This window comes from Musa acuminata, chromosome BXJ3-6 (genome assembly GCF_036884655.1).
Source record: "Musa acuminata AAA Group cultivar baxijiao chromosome BXJ3-6, Cavendish_Baxijiao_AAA, whole genome shotgun sequence".
In the NCBI taxonomy this organism is placed as follows: domain Eukaryota; kingdom Viridiplantae; phylum Streptophyta; class Magnoliopsida; order Zingiberales; family Musaceae; genus Musa; species Musa acuminata.
Genome location: NC_088354.1, coordinates 41,019,879 through 41,042,461, shown reverse-complemented (window position 1 = coordinate 41,042,461; position 22,583 = coordinate 41,019,879). Strand labels below are relative to the sequence as shown.

At 38.6% G+C, this 22,583-nt stretch overlaps 2 protein-coding genes across 3 annotated transcripts; one reads left to right on the top strand and one right to left on the bottom strand.

Moving 5' to 3' along the window:
• Window positions 1–383: 383 nt before the first annotated feature.
• On the top strand, window positions 384–13,063 carry LOC135641597 (aminopeptidase M1-B-like). Its single transcript, XM_065157097.1, has 19 exons — window positions 384–649; window positions 737–885; window positions 967–1,069; window positions 2,118–2,304; window positions 2,402–2,495; window positions 2,747–2,900; window positions 3,566–3,670; window positions 3,771–3,887; window positions 4,577–4,690; window positions 5,733–5,915; window positions 8,923–9,241; window positions 9,321–9,442; window positions 9,521–9,618; window positions 10,510–10,687; window positions 10,796–10,910; window positions 11,000–11,067; window positions 11,163–11,237; window positions 12,568–12,645; window positions 12,734–13,063. The coding sequence occupies exons 1-19, from the start codon at window positions 410–412 to the stop codon at window positions 12,917–12,919; spliced, it is 2,685 nt and encodes an 894-aa protein (XP_065013169.1). The 5' UTR covers window positions 384–409; the 3' UTR covers window positions 12,920–13,063.
• Window positions 13,064–13,630: 567 nt separating this feature from the next.
• On the bottom strand, window positions 13,631–19,462 carry LOC135641598 (beta-galactosidase 2-like). 2 transcript variants are annotated; one of them, XM_065157098.1, is made up of 19 exons: window positions 18,901–19,462; window positions 18,651–18,746; window positions 18,444–18,556; window positions 18,232–18,298; window positions 18,025–18,117; window positions 17,804–17,947; window positions 17,433–17,521; window positions 17,232–17,337; window positions 17,061–17,148; window positions 16,556–16,674; window positions 16,296–16,460; window positions 15,801–15,970; window positions 15,592–15,701; window positions 15,372–15,481; window positions 15,166–15,276; window positions 15,001–15,102; window positions 14,648–14,853; window positions 14,252–14,570; window positions 13,631–14,153 (listed from the first exon to the last, which is right to left on the bottom strand). In XM_065157098.1, the coding sequence occupies exons 1-19, from the start codon at window positions 19,090–19,092 to the stop codon at window positions 14,043–14,045; spliced, it is 2,511 nt and encodes an 836-aa protein (XP_065013170.1). In that variant the 5' UTR covers window positions 19,093–19,462; the 3' UTR covers window positions 13,631–14,042. The 2 variants fall into 2 exon arrangements, with proteins under 2 accessions (XP_065013170.1, XP_065013171.1); XM_065157099.1 differs by lacking the exons at window positions 18,651–18,746; window positions 18,901–19,462 and having other exon boundaries at window positions 18,418–18,488.
• Window positions 19,463–22,583: the final 3,121 nt, after the last annotated feature.

Sequence of the window (22,583 nt, the reverse complement as noted above, 5' to 3'; positions counted from 1 at the left end):
CAATACTTTTCGATCTGACATCATCCTTCCTCGACGATCTCAAAGGTAACGTACGTCTTCATCTGTAATTGTTTCCAGGAAAATTCTTATTGTTGAGGAGTCGAACAATCGAAACTGATCTGATGTAGGAACTCGGTAAACCTCGTAAGGTAGCCGTGGAACTCGGTGATACAAACAATGGGCGGATGGATCCATATGTAATCGTTACATGGTTTCGATTTTTGACCGACTGACTGCACACATTGCGTCTTAACCATTGAGCAAATGCACAGAGATCGACATTTACTTTTTGACAGGCTGTATGTAATCAATTTTAATAGGATATATATATATATATATATATATATATATATATATATATATATATATACACATAACGTCCTCTTCACAGAAGCTCTGAAGAACAAGGATGGCGGAGCAGCAGCAGAGCGTCGAGGAGTTCAAAGGCCGACCGCGGCTCCCCCGATTTTCCCTGCCGCGTCGGTACGACCTCACCATCGCGCTCGACCTCGTCCGCAGCACCTTCTCTGGCGCTGTCGAAATCGCCATTAACGTCGTGTCCTCCACCCGCTTTCTCGTCCTCAACGCCGCGGACCTCTCTGTCGATCACCAGTCCGTCTGGTTCAGGAGCCAGGAATCCGATCGTCAGGTAGCCCTAGCCCTTGCTTCGCAATTTGCATCGGTCAAAGGACGCTCACTGCGCTCTCTCTCTCTTAATCGGGTCGAGTCGTCGCAGGAAACCAAGCGCCCCTCGGAGATCGTTGAAATCGACGCGGACGAGATTTTGGTTTTTGGGTTTGATGACCTTCTGCCCATCGGAGAGGGCGTTCTCGGGATCCGGTTCACGGGTACGCTAAATGATCAGATGAAAGGGTTCTATAGAAGGTAGACGCTCTCGTTTCATCTTCAAGAAAATCTCGTCGATGTTGTTTATGAATGAAAGGAAGTATGTCATTAATTGTGCAGCACCTATGAGTACAACGGAGAGAAAAGAAACATGGCGGTTACTCAGTTCGAGCCTGCCGATGCCAGGCGTTGTTTTCCATGCTGGGATGAACCCGCCCTTAAGGTCTTTGTTTATTTATAACACATCTTTTGTTCCCTGCTCTATTTTTTGACATTATATTTTCCATGTTTATCCCATTTTCTACAAATCTTCAAGGGGTGGAACCGGCATCTTCTTTGGGTTAATGTACATTCAGTAATGAATGAAATCTTGACATAATTAAGAATCATTCTTCTTGATTAAAAGTACTTGCTGTTAAAAAGGTAATGGTGCTTCAACATTCTATTGCATCAAGATTGACAATTACTTTATAAAAAGATCAGATCTAACAATGATGTCGAGAAACATATTGTTAAGCATGACTGTTAAGGTTAAGTTAATAAAGCTTTCATGGGGTGAGAACAGCATGAGAATTGTTGCCTAGTTTAATTGAAACACAGCTGTCGTACACTCTGTAGGTTTACTCATGAGGACTGAGCGAAATGGTGATACAAATGAGCATGTTTTTGAGGCACTAAAAATGGTTATATATACGGGTCCCTCGCATGCATAAATATTGCAGATAATGGGACTAAGGCAAAAAAGTCCATCTCTGCTAGTGATTGGTTGCGCTATAAACCGTCATCTCTTTTTTATTTGAGCAACCATACACTAGACAAGCCCCTACAAAACGTCTAAGCTTAGTTGACTGATACTCTTATGTGGAAATAGACCCTAGATTTAGCCGAATTAAATTCAAACACTGAAACTTTTGCCTTAACCTTCGCAACTTACCCAGGAGATGTTGATGCCAAAGGAAATCGATGGAAGCATTTAGTATCTGAATGCATGTTGGTGACACTTATTTACTAAAATTGTTGGTCAGTGAATTATAACCTTTAACTAGTTCTTAATTTGACTCCTCTGCAAAGGCCTAGACCTCCAACTTCTAATTTTCTTTGTGGTCCTGCTGCCTGCACTGGTCTAGTCCAATATTTCAATTATGTTATATCTCGGTACCCATGACAATTGTGCTTCTATTATTTCATTTATTGTTTCTTGCATATTATGATAATCACTGCTCATTATATAACTTTTATCATGAATATGTGGTTTAAAAAAAAATGTTCAGGCTACGTTCAAGATAGCACTAGAAGTGCCCTCCGATTTGATTGCATTATCAAACATGCCAGTGGTAAATGAAAAGGCTGATGGGCCTATCAAGACTGTATCTTTTCAGGAATCACCAATCATGTCAACTTACTTGGTTGCCATTGTTGTTGGTTTATTTGATTACGTGGAGGCACCTTTGCCTGATGGTGTGTAATATTTTTCTTGAAGCACATGGATTTCTTTACTTTACAAAATTATTTTTCTACTTTTGCATAATCCTGCCAGCCTCTGCTACTTCTTCAGGAATAAAAGTTCGTGTGTACACTCAGGTTGGTAGAAGCAATCAAGGAAAATTTGCCCTAGATGTTGCTGTGAAGGCATTGGAGCTATACATAAAGTAAATGCTTATTGCTCGACATGTTTCATAAATTAATTTGAAGTTGAACCCAACAACCAAGCAATAGTTATTTGTATGTTTGTGGTTCCTACTGTAGTTGTTGTTCTCTTGTTTGTATATTTTGCAAGACACCTAATCAGATATTTGTTATTGCTTTTTCCTAGTCGATCTCTACTGGTTTTCTGTTTAATTTTCTATGGATTTGAGGATTGTTCTGATGACCAACATACTAGTTTCTCAATTGTCTCCAGATATTTCTCTGTGCCTTATCCCCTTCCCAAATTGGATATGGTTGCAATTCCTGATTTTGCTGCTGGAGCTATGGAAAACTATGGATTGGTTACATACAGGGAAATAGCTTTGCTCTATGATGAATTGCACTCATCTGCTTCGGTTAAACAATCGGTGATCTGTAGTTAAATATCATTCTTGTCTTGTTTAATTGATTACGAATCATGCTTCATCATTTCTCATTTAAACTCCATACTGAGTTTGATAATAGATTTGCCTAAATGTTAATCATTGTTTGCATCAAGGATTACAATTTCGAATAATACCGTCCGTGCCGAGCGGTACGAACTAGTCCGTCAGCAAACCAATACACGAACCGCCCATTATCGAGCGGTATTATATATATATAATATATATATATATATATATATATATATATATAATATAAATATGTGACGTCGTCGAGGTGACATCGCCTCTTTCTCCCCAGGCGGGAAAAGGCGATGTCACGTCGCCTCAGCAATGTTGCCAAAATTTTTTTTACTTATATATATATATATATATATATAGGCGATGTCGCCTCGTTTTTTTGTGATGTCGCCAAATTATATATATATATATATACCGAACGGTATACCGCTCGGTATATAGTACCATACCATACCAAGCGAATGTCGAAACTTCAGTACGGTACGATATTTCAATCCTTGGTTTGCATAAGTTTCTAGGGACTTCAAAATAACTTCAATGCAGACAAACTTAAACGAGTCTCTTTGGATTCTTCTTGGGCCCTTAATGGAAAATCTATAGTCAGTTTTCTTATGGCAACACTTATTTAGGTGGCAATTACAGTAACACATGAGCTGGCACACCAATGGTTTGGAAATCTTGTGACAATGGAATGGTGGACAGATCTATGGCTTAATGAGGGGTTTGCAACATGGGTAATCTACCAATCTTTTCCCTATTATTGTGATGTACTCTCATCATTGTTGCACCATACCAGACAGCTTACATGTCATATTTTCGTCCCCTTCGAAACAGATGAGCTACTTAGCAACAGATTCCTTGTTTCCTGAATGGAGTATCTGGACTCAGTTTCTTGGTCAGACTACATCGGGCCTTAGGCTAGACGCATTAGCTGAGTCACATCCCATTGAGGTAAAATTCTTTGGCTGTATATCTACCCTGAAAAAATGCTTTTGGTTGTTTATTCCTTAAAATTATTGTCCTGCCTAAAATACTAGAGCAATATAATTGGGTAATAACCTTGTGTTATTGATGCCATTTTTGGTCAAATTTTAGTCTTGAACCATTAAGCAATTCTTGTTTATTCAATTAATTACCAGGAACTCAGTGATAGAGTACTTGTTACTCATGCATTACAGTGGTAAGAGTTTTAACCAATACATGCATCCTTATTTTGACATTGAGAATGAGCATGCACTAGCAGGAACTTTAAATACCAAAATCCAGGTTCAGATGCAACTATTTATGGAACTATAAAATCAAGGTCCTCTGATGTTATAGGCAAGTGTACTAGCAAGATACCATTAAAAATATTGTAAGTTATGGGTCTGAAATGTTACAGAGAACAAAATGTACCATCATTTGTCATGAAAATGATTAAAAAAGAATGAAGTGTTCTCTAAAAGCAAAATGGGCTGATTGATTTTTGAATCAACAAAGATAAAAGAATTTGTGTTTTTGCTATCATACCAAGTTTTTTTTTTTTTTTGCTAGAGTAAATTAGTATGTACTGGTATGTGCATTGATAATTTTGATTTTTTTTGGTTGCACGTAAGAGTTTTTTTTTCCTTTATTGATTTTATATATTGCTTCTTATTCAGGTAGATGTCAACCATGCCAATGAAATCAATGAAATATTTGACTCAATAAGCTACAGCAAGGGCGCTTCTGTCATTCAGATGCTTCAAAGTTACCTTGGTGCATCATCTTTTCAGGTTAACAATTTCACTCTTTGGCTTGTTCTCCTAATGGGAGCTTTATATGGTGCCCAAGGATTGTTTGCTTCTTTCTTGGTATCTTTTTGTGTATAGGCAGCCAACATAAACATTTGCTATGCTTACTAGCTAAACATTCAGAACTCCAGTTACATTGTGAAATTCTTTCAATTTCACATTAACTCTTCTGTTTTATACAAGTTTGCCTTTTCTTTTCTTCTAGTGTGAGCTTTTGTGGTACACCAAGGACATATGATTTTGTTAATTGAAAAATAAAATTCATCATGTAGCATACTTATAGTCTAAGTTATACTCTTAACATATTGTATTTCCAAAAAAAAAAAAAACATATTTTGTTTTCCCAGCTCCAAGGATGAATTACCAAGTAATGATTATTTCTATTGTAATATAGAAAGAAAGCAATTGAAGGCATTACCTCAAGGGCGTGCAATCATTCACATATATATAATCTGTTTAGAGGTCTGCTGAAGAAGATCTTCTTTTCGGTGATCTCATAACTGTCCAAAATCCACACCAGAGGAGGCCTTTGGAACTCTTCAAATAACACTAGATAACTTATTTGACCTATACCATAAACATATCTTAACTGTTAGATGCTCCATGCTCAAAATTGGAGGTGACCTCCTAGGATATCAACTAAAAACAATAACGAAAATGAAAAAAAAAAAGAAAAATCGAATGATATATTACTATTACCACTAAGCTAGATAACTTGATAAACCTTCTTTCCTAACCCAACCAGGAATAGGTTGAGAAGATTGCTCATTCTTTAAGGATTCCCTGCCTCTTAATCCACAAGGCTGGGACTGTGTAGACTGATCACTCCCTTCCTCTTCATTGTTTTCTCTTCATAATGAGGGATGATGTTGATTTTGTTGTAAAAGATAAATCCTACATGAGAGTCTTTTCATAATTTACTATTTGATCTTTTTTTTCTTTCAGCTCTTCTTTTTTGCTTGTGAAAAATTTTAAGCATAAAATATGCTTATAATTTCCAAATCTTTCCTTTTTCCTGCACCAGAAAGCTCTAGCTTCATATATTAAAAGATATGCTTACTCTAATGCAAAAACTGAAGACCTGTGGGCTGTTCTTGAAGAAGAGTCTGGCGAACCTGTAAAAAATATGATGAGTTCATGGACCAAGCAGAAAGGGTATCCTGCTGTTTATGTGAAGATCAAAAGGCATGAGTTGGAGATTGATCAGGTTTGGTTTTTAATATTCTTATCTGTTACTTGGACTTTATTTTTTGTATATTTTAATTTCTTCTTGTCAATTCTTTCTTATAGGCAAGTTTTTATGAATGGAAGGGATATAAATGGCACTGCATTTGGCATTTTTAACGTTCACTTTCTCAATTTATTATTAGAGACTGACAGTTTTAAATTTTTATATTGCAAACCGTTTACATGATAGCTTGACAAGCTCTTGTCCCTTTTGCCATGTAGCATATGGCCTTTGAGTCTCTTCTTTGTATGACATAAACTGGGATTCTACTGTGTTCACTTAGTTAGTTTACCTTATGTTCAGTTGTCCACATATATTTGATAGTGGTTCTTGACCTAAAGATAACAACCTTCAAGTATTATGGCATCTGTAGACTCTGCTTGAAATGCTGAACACCTTGATTTGCAGTCAGAAGAACTCAGAAATGATACTTGAAGATCTTTTCAAGTGTTTTGATTTTTACTAATAAATTTTCCATATAAATCTTAATTATAGAAATAGAGACAACAGATGTCTTTTTAAGAGCCTTAAGCTATTCTTTTAACAATTTTGTTTCAATAATTGTAGAAATAGATGTCTACTTGAGAATAGCATAGAACACATTTGTGACCAGCTGCAACTCTAATCTTGCAGAGACTTATATGTAGTAATACCTCAAAGTTCTTTAATACTCTAACTCACCCTCTCAGTTTTCTTTGATCGTATCAACTGATATCTTATTGTATGTATCTTTTTCTTCTTTGGCTTTTTTCCTATGCGTCTTCCAAAATCTAGTCACTGCAACCCGTTGCCTTCTTACTCAACAAGAAAGAAAGTCTGGTGTGCTGCTATACTGACACATTGTATGCTGGCATGCACCATGATACCAAGGGAAATACAGGGGAGGAAAGGGGGAGAAGGAAAGGAAAGAAGAAGAGGAAAAGGAGAAGAGATAGAGGAGGCAGCAGCGGCGGCTGAGAAGAGTAGTATGGGGGCCGGACTAGCAGTGGTAGCTGTGGATGGTGGGCAGCAAGCTGTAAGTTGCCGGTGGCATGAGGGAAGTGAGCACAAGGTGTGTCAGGAACATAGGGTTAGCCTAATTAAAAAAAAAACTGAACTCGGTTTGCGCCTTTGCGGTAAGCCCTGTACGGTGCATGTACTGCCTAAAATTTGTGGTTGATGTACCGGTTCAAGCCTACAATCGATCTGGGTGAAAATTAAAACCATGATACTAATGACATTCAATTCCTTGTTCACATAGAGTTAGTGTTTTTCCACATGAACCTTGAAATCTTTGGAAAGAAAAACCAGATACTGATACATCTTTAGGTTGGCAACTGTTTTTAGCACTTCTACTTTCCCTTTATTTTGAAGAGAAAATATTTATTCCTCCCCTATTAGCTGTCCACTACACAGCATTTGTTTTTCTTTTGCAAGAAATATTAGTAGTATAATGCACTGAAATCAGACTTTTTCTCCACATGGTCCCTTGTGACTTTGAAGTTATGGTTGTCAGAACATACATAAGACTTCTTTTAGGCATGATATTCATGTAATTGCTGACATCTTTTACATATTCGCTTTAATAAAAATAAAAAGCCTGTGAGCTCAGACTTTTTTTTCCTAATTTGGCAGTCTACAATTATTTTCTACTTCCATTTGGCATTAAAAAGGGGCACACACCAATGCAGTTTGGGGAGTGTCAATAAACTCAATACACAGCTTTCCCATGTAAGTAGAGATACTCCCTTCCCATGACTTGGACCTTGGTCACCAGGTCAAAGATGAGCAACCTTGCTACAATTCCAAGACTCACCCTCCATTATCACATTTCTCCCTTTTTGCTGGTTTCTCTCACACAATATCACATATAGAGAAGACAGTTGGATTGGGAACCATCATTTTTGTTACAGCAGTACAGAAAGCACAGTAGAAGTGTTGTAACAGCTAAAAGAAAGATTTATTTGATACCACAATTTTGCAAAGAGACATGAGTCGATGACTTTTATTTGTTGAACTCATATGCAAGTGGCAGTAAATCTTGCTAATAGCTCATATATCTGCTTGATAATATTTGTATTATTTTGGTTATTCATATAATTTAGAATAAACTATTCATTTTGTTTACTTCTCGATCAGGATTCTCTACAATGCAGTTTGTGGATATTGTTTTTCTTGTAGGATAGACTTCAGTTCAGTTCTTGATAAACCACTGTGCTGCAAATTCTTTTGGTGGCAGGTTTCCTAATCTGTTGTCTTGTTTCCTTTATATATATATATATATATATATATATATATATATATATATATATATATATATATATATATATATATATATATATATATATGTATATGTATGCATATATATATATATTTATATATGTATATGTATGCATATATATATGTATATGTATATGTATACATATGTATATATGTATGTATGTACATATAATTGGCACATGAATTGGGTATTCTGCATCTTGAATTTTCTATTTGAGTAAAGAACATGAACTTGGAGCTGTAATTATGGAGAATACATTTTTGTCTGAAACCATTATCCACATAATCCACAATGTACAAAAAGGAATTTCATATACTGTGATAAGCATAAACATGCTCATAAATAATTGTCTTAAATGACAGCAACTTCTATGGGCATGGGCATATGTTTTACAAAGAGAGTGATAATCCAGTAATTAATGTACCATGTTCCATGGCAAGGATGGCAACAAGCTGGCACAGCATGTGCTACTCCTTGTTTGTCCATCCCTGTGTTTGCCATGTCACTTTGGTAACCTATCATTCTAGTGGTTGAACATGTTAAGGTGATACCCATATGGAAATGGTTACCACATTGGCTGGCATATTGTCAATTATTAATTGTCATGTACATGTCATGCAGTACAAACAGGAAATACTAGCATTTAAATCTATGCTTCATTGTTCCCTTCATTATAGGTGGTAATTTTTTACATCAGAACATGACCTTTTCTTTTCTTCATTGCAGTCACAATTCTTATCAGATGGAACCCTGGGTGATGGTCAGTGGATTGTTCCTCTCACATTATGCTTTGGTTCATATGATGTCCAAAAGAAGCTTTTACTAAAAACAAAAGTTGACAAGTTGGATATAATGGAGCTTCTTGGTTTGCAAGAAGGTAAACCTGGTTTATCAGAAGAAAGCAGCCAAGAGAATGCTGCACATAATTGGATCAAATTTAATGTGAACCAAACAGGGTTCTACAGAGTACATTATGATAATGAACTTGCAGCTAGACTTAAATTTGCAATAGATGCCAATCAGCTGACTGGAACAGATAGACTTGGTAACATAACTGTACTGCTATCGACTTTGGCTGTTTTGTAACTCTTGAAGGTTAATACCTTTTTAAATATCAAATATAGGCATTTTGGAAGATTCTTTTGCCTTATGTGTGGCTTGCAAGCAAACATTGTCATCTTTGTTGTCTGTATTGAGTGCTTACCGAGAAGAGACTGATCATATTGTTCTGTCACACATTGTAAAAGTAAGTTAGCTTCATGTCTCTTTTGTACTAGCGGATGTATGTGAACTTGAGCATGATTGGCTTTTGCTTAATTAACAGGTCAGTTACAAGATTGTGAACTTGGTAGCTGATGCTACACCTGAACTGTCAGATGACATTAAACTGTTCTTTATCAACCTTCTCCAATTTCCATCAGAGTAAGTCCATCCAAGCCAAAACACTAGATCTTTTTTCCGACTACAGTTTTATGTTTATAATCAGATATTTTCTATCTATACTGTATGATGTAAAAGACAACAGTTACCTTAAATAGTTGTCTACTTTTGAGTAATTGAATATTGAATATGGGGTAAGTAGAAAAGGAGATGATACTCGTATGGAAGTTGGCATAGAGTACATTTTCTAAACGTCAGTAACCAGGTGCTCTAGGACTATCTTCAAATCCAGATGTTCTTTAAAGAGGGAAGAATAAATGAGAATACATCTTTGTTTTGTAATGCTTGTTTTAGTGAGATTTACTGATGCATTTATTGTCTGATCTATGAATTTATACTGATTTGAGACAAATACAATAAATTGCAGTTCTCTAACATTGTCAATAAGTCTGCAAAGCCTTTGTTGTTTGCATTCTTTGATTTGAAGTCTTGATTGTCCTACTAACTCTAATTAATGTAGTCATTGGAATAAGTGGGAAGATGATCTTTAATGGTGTTCTTCCAAATGGATGGGCATGAATTTTTCTTATTTGCTTCTCATTGAGCAAGATGTATCAGTAAATCTAGCTATTGTTCTATGACATATGACATTGTTATTTCAATTTGCAATAGCATTATAAAATTCTAGGATACAGACTTCAGGGGATGTGGTAACTGCAGTGATGAGAAATTTAATTCATATTTCAATATGTTTACATGTGATTTATGACCTCAATATTCTTGAATTTGTTGCTTTCATCGGTAAAGATTATTCATTCATTTGGTATAAGTCAAGTGGATGCAATATGTTAATTTGAAATTCTTTCTTGTGTGCCATTGATGAGTTCCTACTTCCATATCTGTGATTTTTGTCCTTTCATATTTTGTTTTCAGAAAGTTGGGCTGGGATGCTAGGAAAGGCGAAAGCCACTTGGATGTAATGCTAAGAGGGGAATTATTGGCTGCCCTTGCTCAATTTGGACATGAGAAGACTATAAATGAAGCAATTAGGCGTTTTCATATCTTCTTGAATGATAGAATTACTTCTGTCCTGCCTCCAGATACAAGAAAGGTTGACAAGTTCATGACTAACTATTACCTTAGCCTTCATTTTGCTCCTTCGGAAATTGATATTGAAATTATTCTGTAGGTTGAATATGTTTCTTTTTTTTTTCTGTAGGCTGCATATGTTGCTGTAATGAAGAGTGTTAGCATCTCAAATAAATCTGCCTATGAATCTCTTTTAGAGATTTACAGGCAGACAGATGAAAGTGAAGAAAAAGTGCGCATTTTAAGTATGTGAACCTTCTGGGCTTTACTAGAGTGCAAAGTTTGTATGTTTGTTATATGAGAGCTAATGAGAAGTCTATCATTCACATTTCAGGCTGTTTGACATCTTGTCCTGATCCAGATATTATCCTTGAATCCCTTAATTTTTTATTGTCTTCTGAGGTAAAATATTTAATGTTCTCTAAACAAGTGTTCTCTTCATGTTATGCCATGTACTTTGAGAGAGGTAACTAACCTGTCCCTGTCCACTCTTTAAGGTTCGAAATCAGGATGCAGTATATGGACTTGGAGTTAGTAGAGAAGGACATGAAACTGCATGGAGATGGTTTAAGGTACATGTTTTTAGATATCCTGAACACATGAAGTATAAAAATATTTCCTCTTTGTGAAACTGGGTCTAATTGCTATACGTAATTACTTATAATTTGAAGTCACCTAATATGGGATTTAATTTTAGTAGTTGATGAGCTCTTCCTTGTAATTTGAAGCCACTTTTTTGAAACTGGGTCTAGTTGCTATAGTTAATTACTTGTAATTCGAAGTCACCTAATATGGGATTTAAATAAGAAAAAAATGGAAACAGAACCTCACCTTTCCTTACAAGATGGACTAGCCAATAATTATCTGTTTTTCCTGAGCTTGTCTTCTATTTTCATATAGCAATTTTCCAAAATTCAGGTACTTTACATTTATAGCATTTGTGTACATGGAAAAAAACTAGGGGGAAAGCTGCCGAAGATTGAACAAGATCAGTGTTTTTGTCATCTCTGGTCAAACTGTTTCTTTTTTATGAATAAAATGAGTTTATACAATGCCAGTTAACTTGTCAACTCGATGCCAGCTAAAAATTAGGCATGATGACAGTTCTTTGGTCTGGTTAAGAAGTCCACTTGTGGATGAAATAATCAATTCTGCATAATTCATTATCCTTTATAGGTCTATGCCTTTAAATATGAACATCTTTTTGTTTATAAGTGGATGTTCTGAACTTTACATCTTGGAAATTGAACTCATCAGAATTCCAATCACATAATATCCTCACAGCTTGAGAGATATATTGTTGTTGTACGTGACCGCTACATAGGCATGGTAGACATTTCATACTTAGGAACTATGCCAGAATGTGATGAGTACTGAGACAAATGGATTCCATCCAAAGTTGGGGGACAGCTTGGGCATGTTTATATTTTTTTTTCTACCTTTGTTCCTGCTGTGGGAAAGGAACTAAGTACATAAGTCTAGGACAATATGATGACTAAATTTAGCCCGCCAATGCTCAAACTACATAACATCAAAAGAACCTGGATGTCTCACATGAGGCTTCCCATTGGTGCACCATGCGCTATGAGCTACGCGATGTCTCTTAGCATGTGGCGCATATGTGGATGCATCCAGATACAGTTCTATAGCGAATAACAACTCGACCATAGTGCAGCAGGTAGTCGATAGTGGTTAGCTTTTGATATGCATAAGGTTTGCCAATAACTGGAATGGAACATTTATGCTACTGGGATCTTTTATATTACTGTTTCTTGAAGGAATGCCAGGGGGTGTTTGTGCTTGTGCTCCTAGTAGATGAACATAAGATCTAATTACATGGTTACATGCAATGCAGTTGTTTCAGCTCCTAGTAGTTTCAGAATAGTTTTTGGTCGAATGCAGGAAAACTGGGATCTAATAGAGAAGACATGGCCATCAGGCTTTTTGCTGTCCAGTTTCATTGTTGCCATTGTCACGCAGGTGCGGCATTAACATGTTTCTTTTTTCATTTTTCATTCTTGTGTACGTGGAAAAACCATAATGCACATGATGTTACTCATGCTTCCAGTTTGGGACTGCTGAGAAAGCCGCAGAAGTAGAAGAGTTCTTCATGAGCCGAAGCAAGCCAGCATTCGCAAGAACATTGAACCAGAGTCTGGAACGGGTCAGAATAAATGCAAGGTGGATCGAGTATACGAGGAAAGAGGCCTCTCTTGGCGAGGTGATGAAGGAGTTGGCCGGTAGGGGAACTTAAGCATGTGGAAGGATTAGCAGGTGAATGCCGTCAATAAGTAAACCTTTTGTGCTAATCTGCGTGCTTTATTTATGACACATGAACTGACAATTTATATACATTAAGCCAATAATGTTTGATTTCTTATACCTATCTGGTCTTCTATCTCCTTGTGACTCTAATTCTTTGTCACTGACAAAGCCAAACCCATCATCTTGTATGCTGGTTGGACGCATTGTCAATGCCTTCCCATCCATGGAAGGGTGCTTCTCTAGACATCTCCCTTGGCCTTGCCTGTCTTTAACCCTTCCACCTTTTATGCTGCATGCAACCCTTTCCCCGTCAGCTGACCACCCACATCGCCTACCCGCTCTGCTATGAGGCTGACCACCCACATCGTCAGCTGCACAAACCTGGAATCATGTCGATGCTCGTCCTCATCAAGGTCATCATCGACGTCATGTTCGACAACTGCATCTCTCAGTGGCTCAGAACAAGCTCGACATGCCCAGTCTGCAGGATTGGTCTCATCTAAGGACTCACCATCAGAATTGTTGTGGTGAGTGTCAATGGAAAGCATTATTAGGGTTCGGTCTACTGAAGAGTGAGGCTTTGTTTCCGAGAGTTGTGTTTCCTTTATATCATGTATCTCTGATTGGCCTTTCGATGAGACATTGAGATCCAAATACTAATTTTCAATGTAAAAGAGGAGTAAAGAAAAGAGACAAAAAATAAGGTTTAAACCATTGCAAGCTGAGTTTGCAGAATTTACTGATTCTGTTTCTTGCAAACATGACAGAGAGAATACAAATTGTCTTCCAAGCTATTGGTTTGATTTTAGGATATAAATCAAATCTGAGCTTGCAAATGGACTCGATTACAAGCAGAGTCACAATTGCTTTCTGTCCCAATTCCCAGCTGCCAACCAACATATTTGAATCAAATGATCAAATTAAGTTCATAAATCTGTCGAAATCCATTTGTGCTGCTCCTGACTGCTTGGTGTGTTGCCGTTTCTAAAACCTTCACCTGTATGTCAGAAGCTCCATCTTTGGATTTGCTGTATTGAATGGTTTATGCATGAACCGAAAGAAGTATATGATTTCATCACTTCCACCGAACTCGAACACTTTTGATTCAGCTACTATCCACAGACGGCTTCAACTGTGATCCTCTTCATAGTTCCGGGGCATGGGTCTCCTCCGAAAACCTCTGGTGATATGGTCACAGAGCATCGTTGCTCGCCAAGACAGTTCTGCAATGGATCAAACAATTACTCTCAGAACTAATAATAATTTGATGGTCATGATTCAAAATCAAGCTTGAGTTTGCCACACAAGTAGGGAAGTTTACCTTCTCGAAAGCATCGTATGACTTGTGGGCATGGCAACTTCCCTCGGAGAAGCTTCCACAGGCTCCTTGAGGTGTGCCAAAGCTAGCAAACTTTATCGCAGTTATATTTTGTGCAGTTCCACAGAATAGACGGACTTTTGGTTTTCCATAATCTCTTGTGTGCCAATTGCTCATCGATGGCTGCCATTCAGATATATCAGCACAGACACTGCCCACGCTTCTCTTGACCATGGAAATCCCAGTAGGGTCACCGGCCCACTCCTCGAATACAACTAAGAGGTTCCCTGTAGGATTTAACCATGAACGTGGAACATGGTACCTGAGATTTACCACAATCACGGGTTAGAGTCATGAACAGCTGCTGGATCAACCTGTTCTAAATGTAAGTGCACTTGCCATTTTTGAGAGGGTTCCCCGCAGTTAGTTTGGCACTTTTTCTCATCATATGTTCCACGGTAATCACAATCACCACAACTTCCATATGCCACGTAACCAGGCCAATATCGACCAATGCTTTGTCCATTGATCCATACTTGCCCTTTTCCCATGCTACTCATGTCTAAAGCCAAAGGCTCATTCCCATCTGGTGCATTGAAGAACGCCTGAAGGAGCCAGCAGAAGACAAAATATCGTGACATACATAGCAAGCTTATAAAGAACAGATTAAAGTTCAAGCTCTCTTTTTAAAAAATATTAGTATAACAATATTCCCATCCATCATAATGATCCAGCTGTGTTTACAGCTTTACCTTGTACCAAGTTAGGGGTTGATTACGAGATGCTTCTTGCCACTCAACAGAGGAGCTTCCACTGAGCGAATGAAGATTCAAAGTTTCACCTCTCAGACCAATCTGCAAAATTCGATCAACATAACTAAACTGCAGTTTATTAATGAAAGAATGATGTGAACGCACCTGATACGACCATTTCTGCCACGTAAGATCTCTTCTACCCTCATTAAGACCTTTTAGCATCACTGGACCAAGAACCCCAGCATTCCATGTTTCGAAATGTTCACCAACATTCTAGGATATGAAGCAAAAAAATTAAAAGAGCATAACTGAGTTATTACAAAGTTTTGGTGTTAGAGAATGGTAAATGATAGATTTAGAAAACCTACCGGGAGACCAACTGAGACACTTAATATTGAGATTGTGTTGCTACCTGCCCGCAGCTTCACATTTCCGGCATATGTTAATTTTGGATTGTCCAGACTGCCATAGACAGTACCTGTCCAACAAGAGATTGTCATAAGTGAATATTGACCATGAAAAACACCTACTTCAAAATTCCTCCTACAAGTCCTTGTTTTGAATTATCCAGTAAAGATGGTGACCGACCTGTCGGCTGCCCGTTAATAAAGACATGCAAAGAATGACCAGCTGACATCACAGTGAGGACTGGATACTGCCCAGTCAATAAGAACTGTTCATCCTGATCGATGTTGACACTGAAGGGAGAATAAAGTCAGTCCAGTCTAAATGGAAACGAATTATTTTTGCAAATTCCAGTGAATAGCAAAAGAAAATTTCATGAATTATCTACTTACTATGTCATGTACCAGAGGTAGTCCGTAGTATCTCTCGTCACGTTTACCTGCTCCAGCAACCCATCTGTTGTGAATGCTTCTTCATCAATGGCATTAGTGTCTTCATTGTATGATGCCCAAGAAAATCCTCCAACTGAATCCATTCTAATCTGAGAGGTCTGGACTCCCACCTGTTAATAAACTTCAGCTGTGTCAGTCAGGTGGCGCAGGCCAATTATTGGACAATCTGATGAGAGATGCAAGTGACTGGCTAGTCATTCAGATTATTTCTAAAATTTCTGATATATCGTAACAAAAAGGAAAAAGTTTTATCCAGGCAAAGCAGAGAAGTTTTCAGATTGGTTGGGTCTCTGTTAACAAGCACAAGAGTCTTGAATCGGGATATGGTAGATTGAGAATTAACAAAGATAACAAAGTAGACTCCAAGACACAAATGAAATTAATAATGCCTGTCTGACAGCTGGAAACAGCCAATAGATTTTCAGTTTGTCTCACCCTTGCTGTGTTGTAAACTGTTGTCCTGCAGTCGGGAAGAATGCTTATGGACCAAGGAGGAAGATCGTAGTGCATGCCATTAAAAGCTACTCTAGCATATGACGAGGTGTCATAGTTGGCAAGGAAGGCAGCACAATCTCCTGAGTTTGACCTAAAAACACGTGACTAGAAACAAATGGTTTCACTGTTACTCCACCGTAAGGATTTCTGATATAGAATCGAGAAGTTTAGGCAAGTTCAGAGTTTTATCAGTACAAGACCTCTTGAGAGCTTCCAAGTGACGTAACCACAGGATCACCTGAAACCAAAGCTGACTCACACAACTTGATCGCCTTGTGGAGATCCTTCAAGTGGCCCCATTTTGGTTGTCTTAATAGACCTGGATGAAAGTAAAGATCTTCTCAGTATTTTTGCACAGAGAGATTTTAAAATTTAGATAGGAGTCAAATTATGGCTTAAACAAGTCAATACACCAATAAAATATTTTAAGATGTACCAATGATGGCTATTTCCTTAGACATGCTACAAAGTGTACCTGATATTTAATGTAGCTTTGCTAATTAAACTTTAAAATACTTTTAGGTTTAATCACAACAAGTATAAGCCAAGGGAGAATCATCAATCCATTCAATAAATAATCTCCATCATAAATAGCAACTATTGGTTTTAGAATTTTGAACCAAGACTATCACTCTAAAAGATCAAGAAAGAAGTGTTTAATATGCAAGAAGCATAAATGTGGTGGAACAGAACAATTTTGCCTACCGTATTCGTCAATTGGAGCATCATAGTCATAGCTAGTGGCGATAAAGGGTCCACCAGCAGTCCGCCCAAAGTTTGTTCCCCCATGATACTAAATAAAAACAGACATCAAGGTACTCCATTAAAACCTTTCTATTAATGTACAAACAGCCAGATTAAGACAAAACTTATTACCATATAGTAGTTAACAAAAGATCCACCTTTCTGTATGAACTTCGTCACAGCAAAGGCTAAATCCTCAACGGGTCGGTGGGGAACTGGACCACCAAATCCAGTGAACCTGCAAGTAGGTGACACATTGAGGAAAACCCGAAGCAAATGCTTTTCATGAAAAGAAAAAGAAAAAGACCTCAAACTATATCCATAAGAAATTACCAGGCAGTCCAAGCTTCAGTCCACATGTTGGGTTTATATGGCTGGTTCGGAGAGAAGTAGTCACAATAGAACCCATTGCAGGTGTTAATCTGCATCACAGTTCCAAAACAAAGGAAACAGAGAAATGATTAGAAAGAGATCCATCATGGATCCTGAAAATACAAACTCATGTCTAGCTGAAGAGTGGAGTAGAAACCACAGTGTCATGGGAATCCATGATCCTGTTTCTAACAAAGTGATACTAAACACAGATGAAGGATTATTCTACCGAACGAGCTTGTAGAGTTAAAGCCAAGGCATGTGCCAAATGGGAACTCAAGGAGAAGATAAACACAGTAATTAGGGGTTACAAATAAGGTTTCAACACATACAACTGGATCAGGGGCATCATCTTCTTTGCACATGACCCACGGAACCCCAGTGTCAAGACCAATCGCCATTTTCGCAGCCCAGGCAGCATAAGCCTTAGCAGGTTCGCCCTGGTCATACTCCAGTGGTCCAAATTCATTCTCGATCTACATAATTTGGGTAAAAAAAATTAGTACAGATAGATATCTACATGTGTTCCTTCTTGGACAAAGAAAGATCAAACCTGAGAAAGGATTATAGGGCCACCCTGCCATTCAAATAATCCTTCAGACTTCATCATGCTCACGATCTTCTCCGTGAATTTCTGCATTGCTGCCTGTCTCAGAGCAAATCAAATCACTCAATATATATAAAAGGCAATGCATTGACATAAACCAGACAATATATATAAAACTAATCAAAGAGGAGCAGCTCAGTGACTATCTCCTACCTTGAAAGGCTCATTGTCTGTTCTGAAAACTATGCCAGGAACATACTTTAGCCATACCGGGAATCCCCTGTAAATTAAACACACAAGCAATACAAAAGAATACCATTTCTCAGTACACAATTAGCGCTTATGCATACTTTCTTGAAAGAAAAGCAAAGAAGCACCGAGTGGAAGAAAGAACTTCACTTGGAACAGTTTCAGATCGGTTTTACCCAAAATTCCATTCAGCACAAACGTAAGGTCCGATGCGGAGATGAACATAGAGGCCGGCCTGCTGCACTAGCTTGATGAAGCGAACTAAATCATACCTCCCTTCGAAGTAATACTGTCAGAAAATTCAGAAAAATATTAAATAAAGAGAACAAAAATCGGAGAAGCACATAGAGTCACAGCGAAGAGAGATTCTAATTTTCTCGTACCTCGCCAGGAGAAGGTTCGTGGCCGTTCCAGAACACATACGTCTGTATCACGTCCAAGCCGCCATCTTTCGCCTTCTGGATGAGATCCGGCCACATCTGGGGACGAACCAAACGTCAAACCGAGAGACGAGCCAGAGAAGCAAAGGATAACAACGCAGAGAAGCAGCCCAAGGAAACCCCAAAAAATGTGGAATCCAAAACCAAAGGAGCCACATTTCCCAGAAACGAGTAAAGTAGGAACAGGGCAGACCTCGGGGACGCTTCTGGGGTAGTGAATGGAGCCAGAGATCAGAATCCTCCTCCGCCCGTCGATGGCGATGGCCTTGTGGTCGTAAGACACGGAAGCGGACGCCAGCGGCGACATCACCACGGCCATCGCCACAGCAACGATCAGCAGTGCCGGGAGGATGCCGGCGGCGGGCGGAGCCGGCCTGGAGCCCATGAAAGCTGGCGCCTTTTTGGTTCCTCTCCCTCCTGCTGTTCCAAAACCGGTGTCTTTATCGAGTTCAGATTAACGGAGGTGAGAGCTTGAGATGCAGAGGGGCACAGCTGGACAGTACGTCCTTGTTTTGTTGCTGATTGGCTTATTCTTTTCTCTCTCTCGCTGCCTTCGGTGCCTTCGTCCTGTTTCTATCCTCCCTCCCTCCCTCCCTCGGATTTCTTTCCCCACGCTGCTTTTTGCTTATTCTATATCCTTCTTTCCTCTCTTTTCCTTCTCATCTTTCTTTTATGTGGGCGTGGGAAAGAGAACAACAGAGGACAGAAATGGTGGCAGTCATCAAGTGGGATGGGAAGTAGGCAGAATACATCGAAGAACAAGTGTGATTAGAACTGGGTGGTGATGGTGGTGGTGGGTGAAACGAAGATTTAATTGACGCGGTGCACACGCTCCACTCCACGTGGAGTGATCCGACGGATCAAATGTAACCATAAATTTCGTGCAGAGGATCGTGGATGGACTTGGAGAATCCGACCCGATATCGATCAGGTTACGGATGGGGGTGTGGACCCACGACCCGTTGCTTGTGTGTTAAGAGAACACCCATAGATTTAGTTGCCAATGATGAGCTACGATGCTTTTCCCGTACAAAGTTATATCTTGATTCCATTAACCAAGTAGATTGATAGATATTTGATCATTCTCATCATCCATTAGATCGACACACAAATCTTGGAGGGGTTTGGTTGCCTCTTTAATATAAATTTTCGAGGGCTTCGATATATATATATATTTATAAAAATCAATTCAAAATTTTACATGAAAAATAAAAAAAGAAAGTTCTTATCTATAACCATTTACCAAAATTTCTTAAGAAAATTTTTTTTTTCCTTCAAATTCATGTTGATGTGTATGAACATAATTTAAAAAAAAATTACAGCAAAAATCATTATATTTTTTGTGATAATTCAAGTAAACAGCTGACAGTTCCTTAGTGAGTAAGGAGACCTTTAGAAAGTTGAGACAAGAATGTGACCGATTGGGCATGATTCGATTGATGAAGTTCCAGATTACATAGATTGATCATGAAATCACTGCAAACTAAAGAGCTCTTGGCCTTTTGTAGAAAGTGAGGCCTCAACAACATCCACTCACTGTTGTCGGACGACACATACGAATCCAACAAACATCAAACAAAGCAACATTCATTCAACTTGTAACTATGATTCAAAAAAATCATTTTGTTGTGCCACACCAAACTCTCCTTGTATTTGAAGCCTCGATCACTTTAACCATAAGTCTGATGCAATAGTGAAGCCTTTTCATACTTGTTCAGGCATTGGATTGGGCGATAAGAGGATTCTGATGTTTGTGTGTGTGGTGGAGAGGAATCGATGAGTGTTTTGCTTGTTTGGTTTGGTGGAGGAAAGCAGTAGCAAAAAGGGCGAATAAAGTGCACAAATAGATGAGACTTTCTTGGGTTTGATCGACAAGGGAACCATTGACTCTCTCTCTCTCTCTCTCTCTCTACTGTGATGGTTGTATTATTTATCTGCCTCCTCTGTTTGAAATGGTTCAGAAAGTAATTCGATTTTGTATATTAGATCTACATGGATTTGCACAAACTCAATATATATACATATTAAATTTTCTTTCCCGAGAAAATAGCTCTCCCCTCTGAAGAGAGTTACTGATGGATTTAGAAGAGATGTAAATGAGAATTAGAATGAGTGAGAGAAGAAAAGTAAAGGAAAAAGAGAGATCTTTGATATGTAGCGATATAACCCTTCTATCGGACCTGGTAAATAGATACGGCTCCTGCCATACCAGTCTCGGACTTGTCTTTGGCATCAGTACCACGGACAGAGACCAAGAAACACACGCTGTTTTGCTGTGAAGACCATGCGAAGCTTCCAAGCTGATGCCGGAATGGGATCAAATGGAGAACAGCCAAACACCACCACCGCAAAGCCACACTTTCCTCCTTCCCACCTACTGTTCATCTCAATGATACATCCCCTCGTATGAAAGTATATTACTTTGATGTTGCGGCATCAATTAATCGTGTGCAAGGACAAAAGTTGGCTGAGAACCATGTTCAGTCCCCACAGTCTTCTCCCACTCTTCTTTCCATGTGAATCTGAAACTTGGAAGAGAGCTACCAATTTACATGCCTCCCTCTCTCTTACAGTGTAACCATTCGTGTGTTCTCTTGTTCTAAGCTTGAGATCTGCACCACATTTTACGCATTCATTTCTTTCATGTGTAATGTGATGGATATCTGCCTGACTTGTGCTCCCACAGGCAAAGAATTCCCCAGCAAACATGTGTGTCTTCCTTGTCAGTTCCCTGTCATCATCATATCTTGCCTATCTGTCTGACTCTGGAAATTCGAAAGGAAGCCCAACTGGGTGAAACTGTGATAGAAAAAGATAAGATCAGAATTGAATTCTGATAATGTACATTTTCCTCTTTCATTTGTCCAATTATCCATCTTCTACGTATGCCCAACATTTCCAACATTTCCATTGGGAAGGAATGAGCTGCTTCACTAGGCATTATTCTCTTTTAAGAGATACATCACTGCCGGAGGTACAGAAGATGTCCCCATGGACCACAAAAGATACGTCGGTCCTCTCTTCGTCCATGCATTATGAGATATGTAAGAGAAACACCCGATCTTCTTCTGTCTTGCATATAAATCTCTCACCTAAAGAGGCAAACCAAGGAACAGGAAACCGGTCGTGTTTGTAGTATCGGGAAACCGAAACATAAATGAGTTTAAGTTGGCCGTGAGATCACTGTCCTTTGCATGGGTTTCGCAAAGAACTCTTCTTCTGTTCTGTAACAGTAAGACACCCAGCTTCTTCAGCATGATCACTGGATTACAAATACCTGATCACCGTTTAATTTTCCTCTTTAAGATTCACAAAAGATGCAGATATAAGGCCCACGAAGAATGGGTGAGGATAACAGGATCACCACGAGGATCCTTCGCATGACGTCCATCACCTTTTATCGTGTTGCGTGTAGGATATGGACCCTCAACCTATCTTGCTTGTGTGTTAACAGAACACCCATAGGTTTAATTGCAAATGATGAGCTATGATGCTTCCCCATGCAACTCCACAAATCTTTGCCTTTGACATGGATTGATCAAGTGAGAGATCAGTAGGAAGTCTTGCAGTGACAGATCACACTAATTAGAATCTGAATGTTAAAGTGAAAAGAGCAAACTCCACCGCTGGATTCCCCACCATGCGTTGCCGTTCATCTTTACTGGTAGCAAACACCCGCTTCCATCCGCATACAGATCAAACCAGTGATTGGAATGCCATTAATCCGCTGGTCGGAGCTCACCGAGACGTGAATCACCATCAACTTTAAGCTTCAGCTATACATGGCATCCTTCTTCACGAGATTAGAAGTGCTCTAAAGAGTGCTGTTTGTTGCAGGTTTTCATAGTTGAGACGATGTAATTGTGTGCGATCATG

Excerpts from the sequence above, each read along its gene's own strand:
- LOC135641597 (XM_065157097.1), top strand. The coding sequence starts at position 410 with ATGGCGGAGCAGCAGCAGAGCGTCGAGGAGTTCAAAGGCCGACCGCGG. Across the intron at positions 9,242-9,320 it reads GACTGGAACAGATAGACTTG|GCATTTTGGAAGATTCTTTT; the intron begins GTAACATAACTG and ends TATCAAATATAG. Across the intron at positions 11,068-11,162 it reads ATTTTTTATTGTCTTCTGAG|GTTCGAAATCAGGATGCAGT; the intron begins GTAAAATATTTA and ends CCACTCTTTAAG.
- LOC135641598 (XM_065157098.1), bottom strand. The coding sequence starts at position 19,092 with ATGGGCTCCAGGCCGGCTCCGCCCGCCGCCGGCATCCTCCCGGCACTG. Across the intron at positions 15,702-15,800 it reads TACCTCTGGTACATGACATA|TGTCAACATCGATCAGGATG; the intron begins GTAAGTAGATAA and ends TTCTCCCTTCAG. Across the intron at positions 14,571-14,647 it reads GGGGAACCCTCTCAAAAATG|GTACCATGTTCCACGTTCAT; the intron begins GCAAGTGCACTT and ends GGTAAATCTCAG.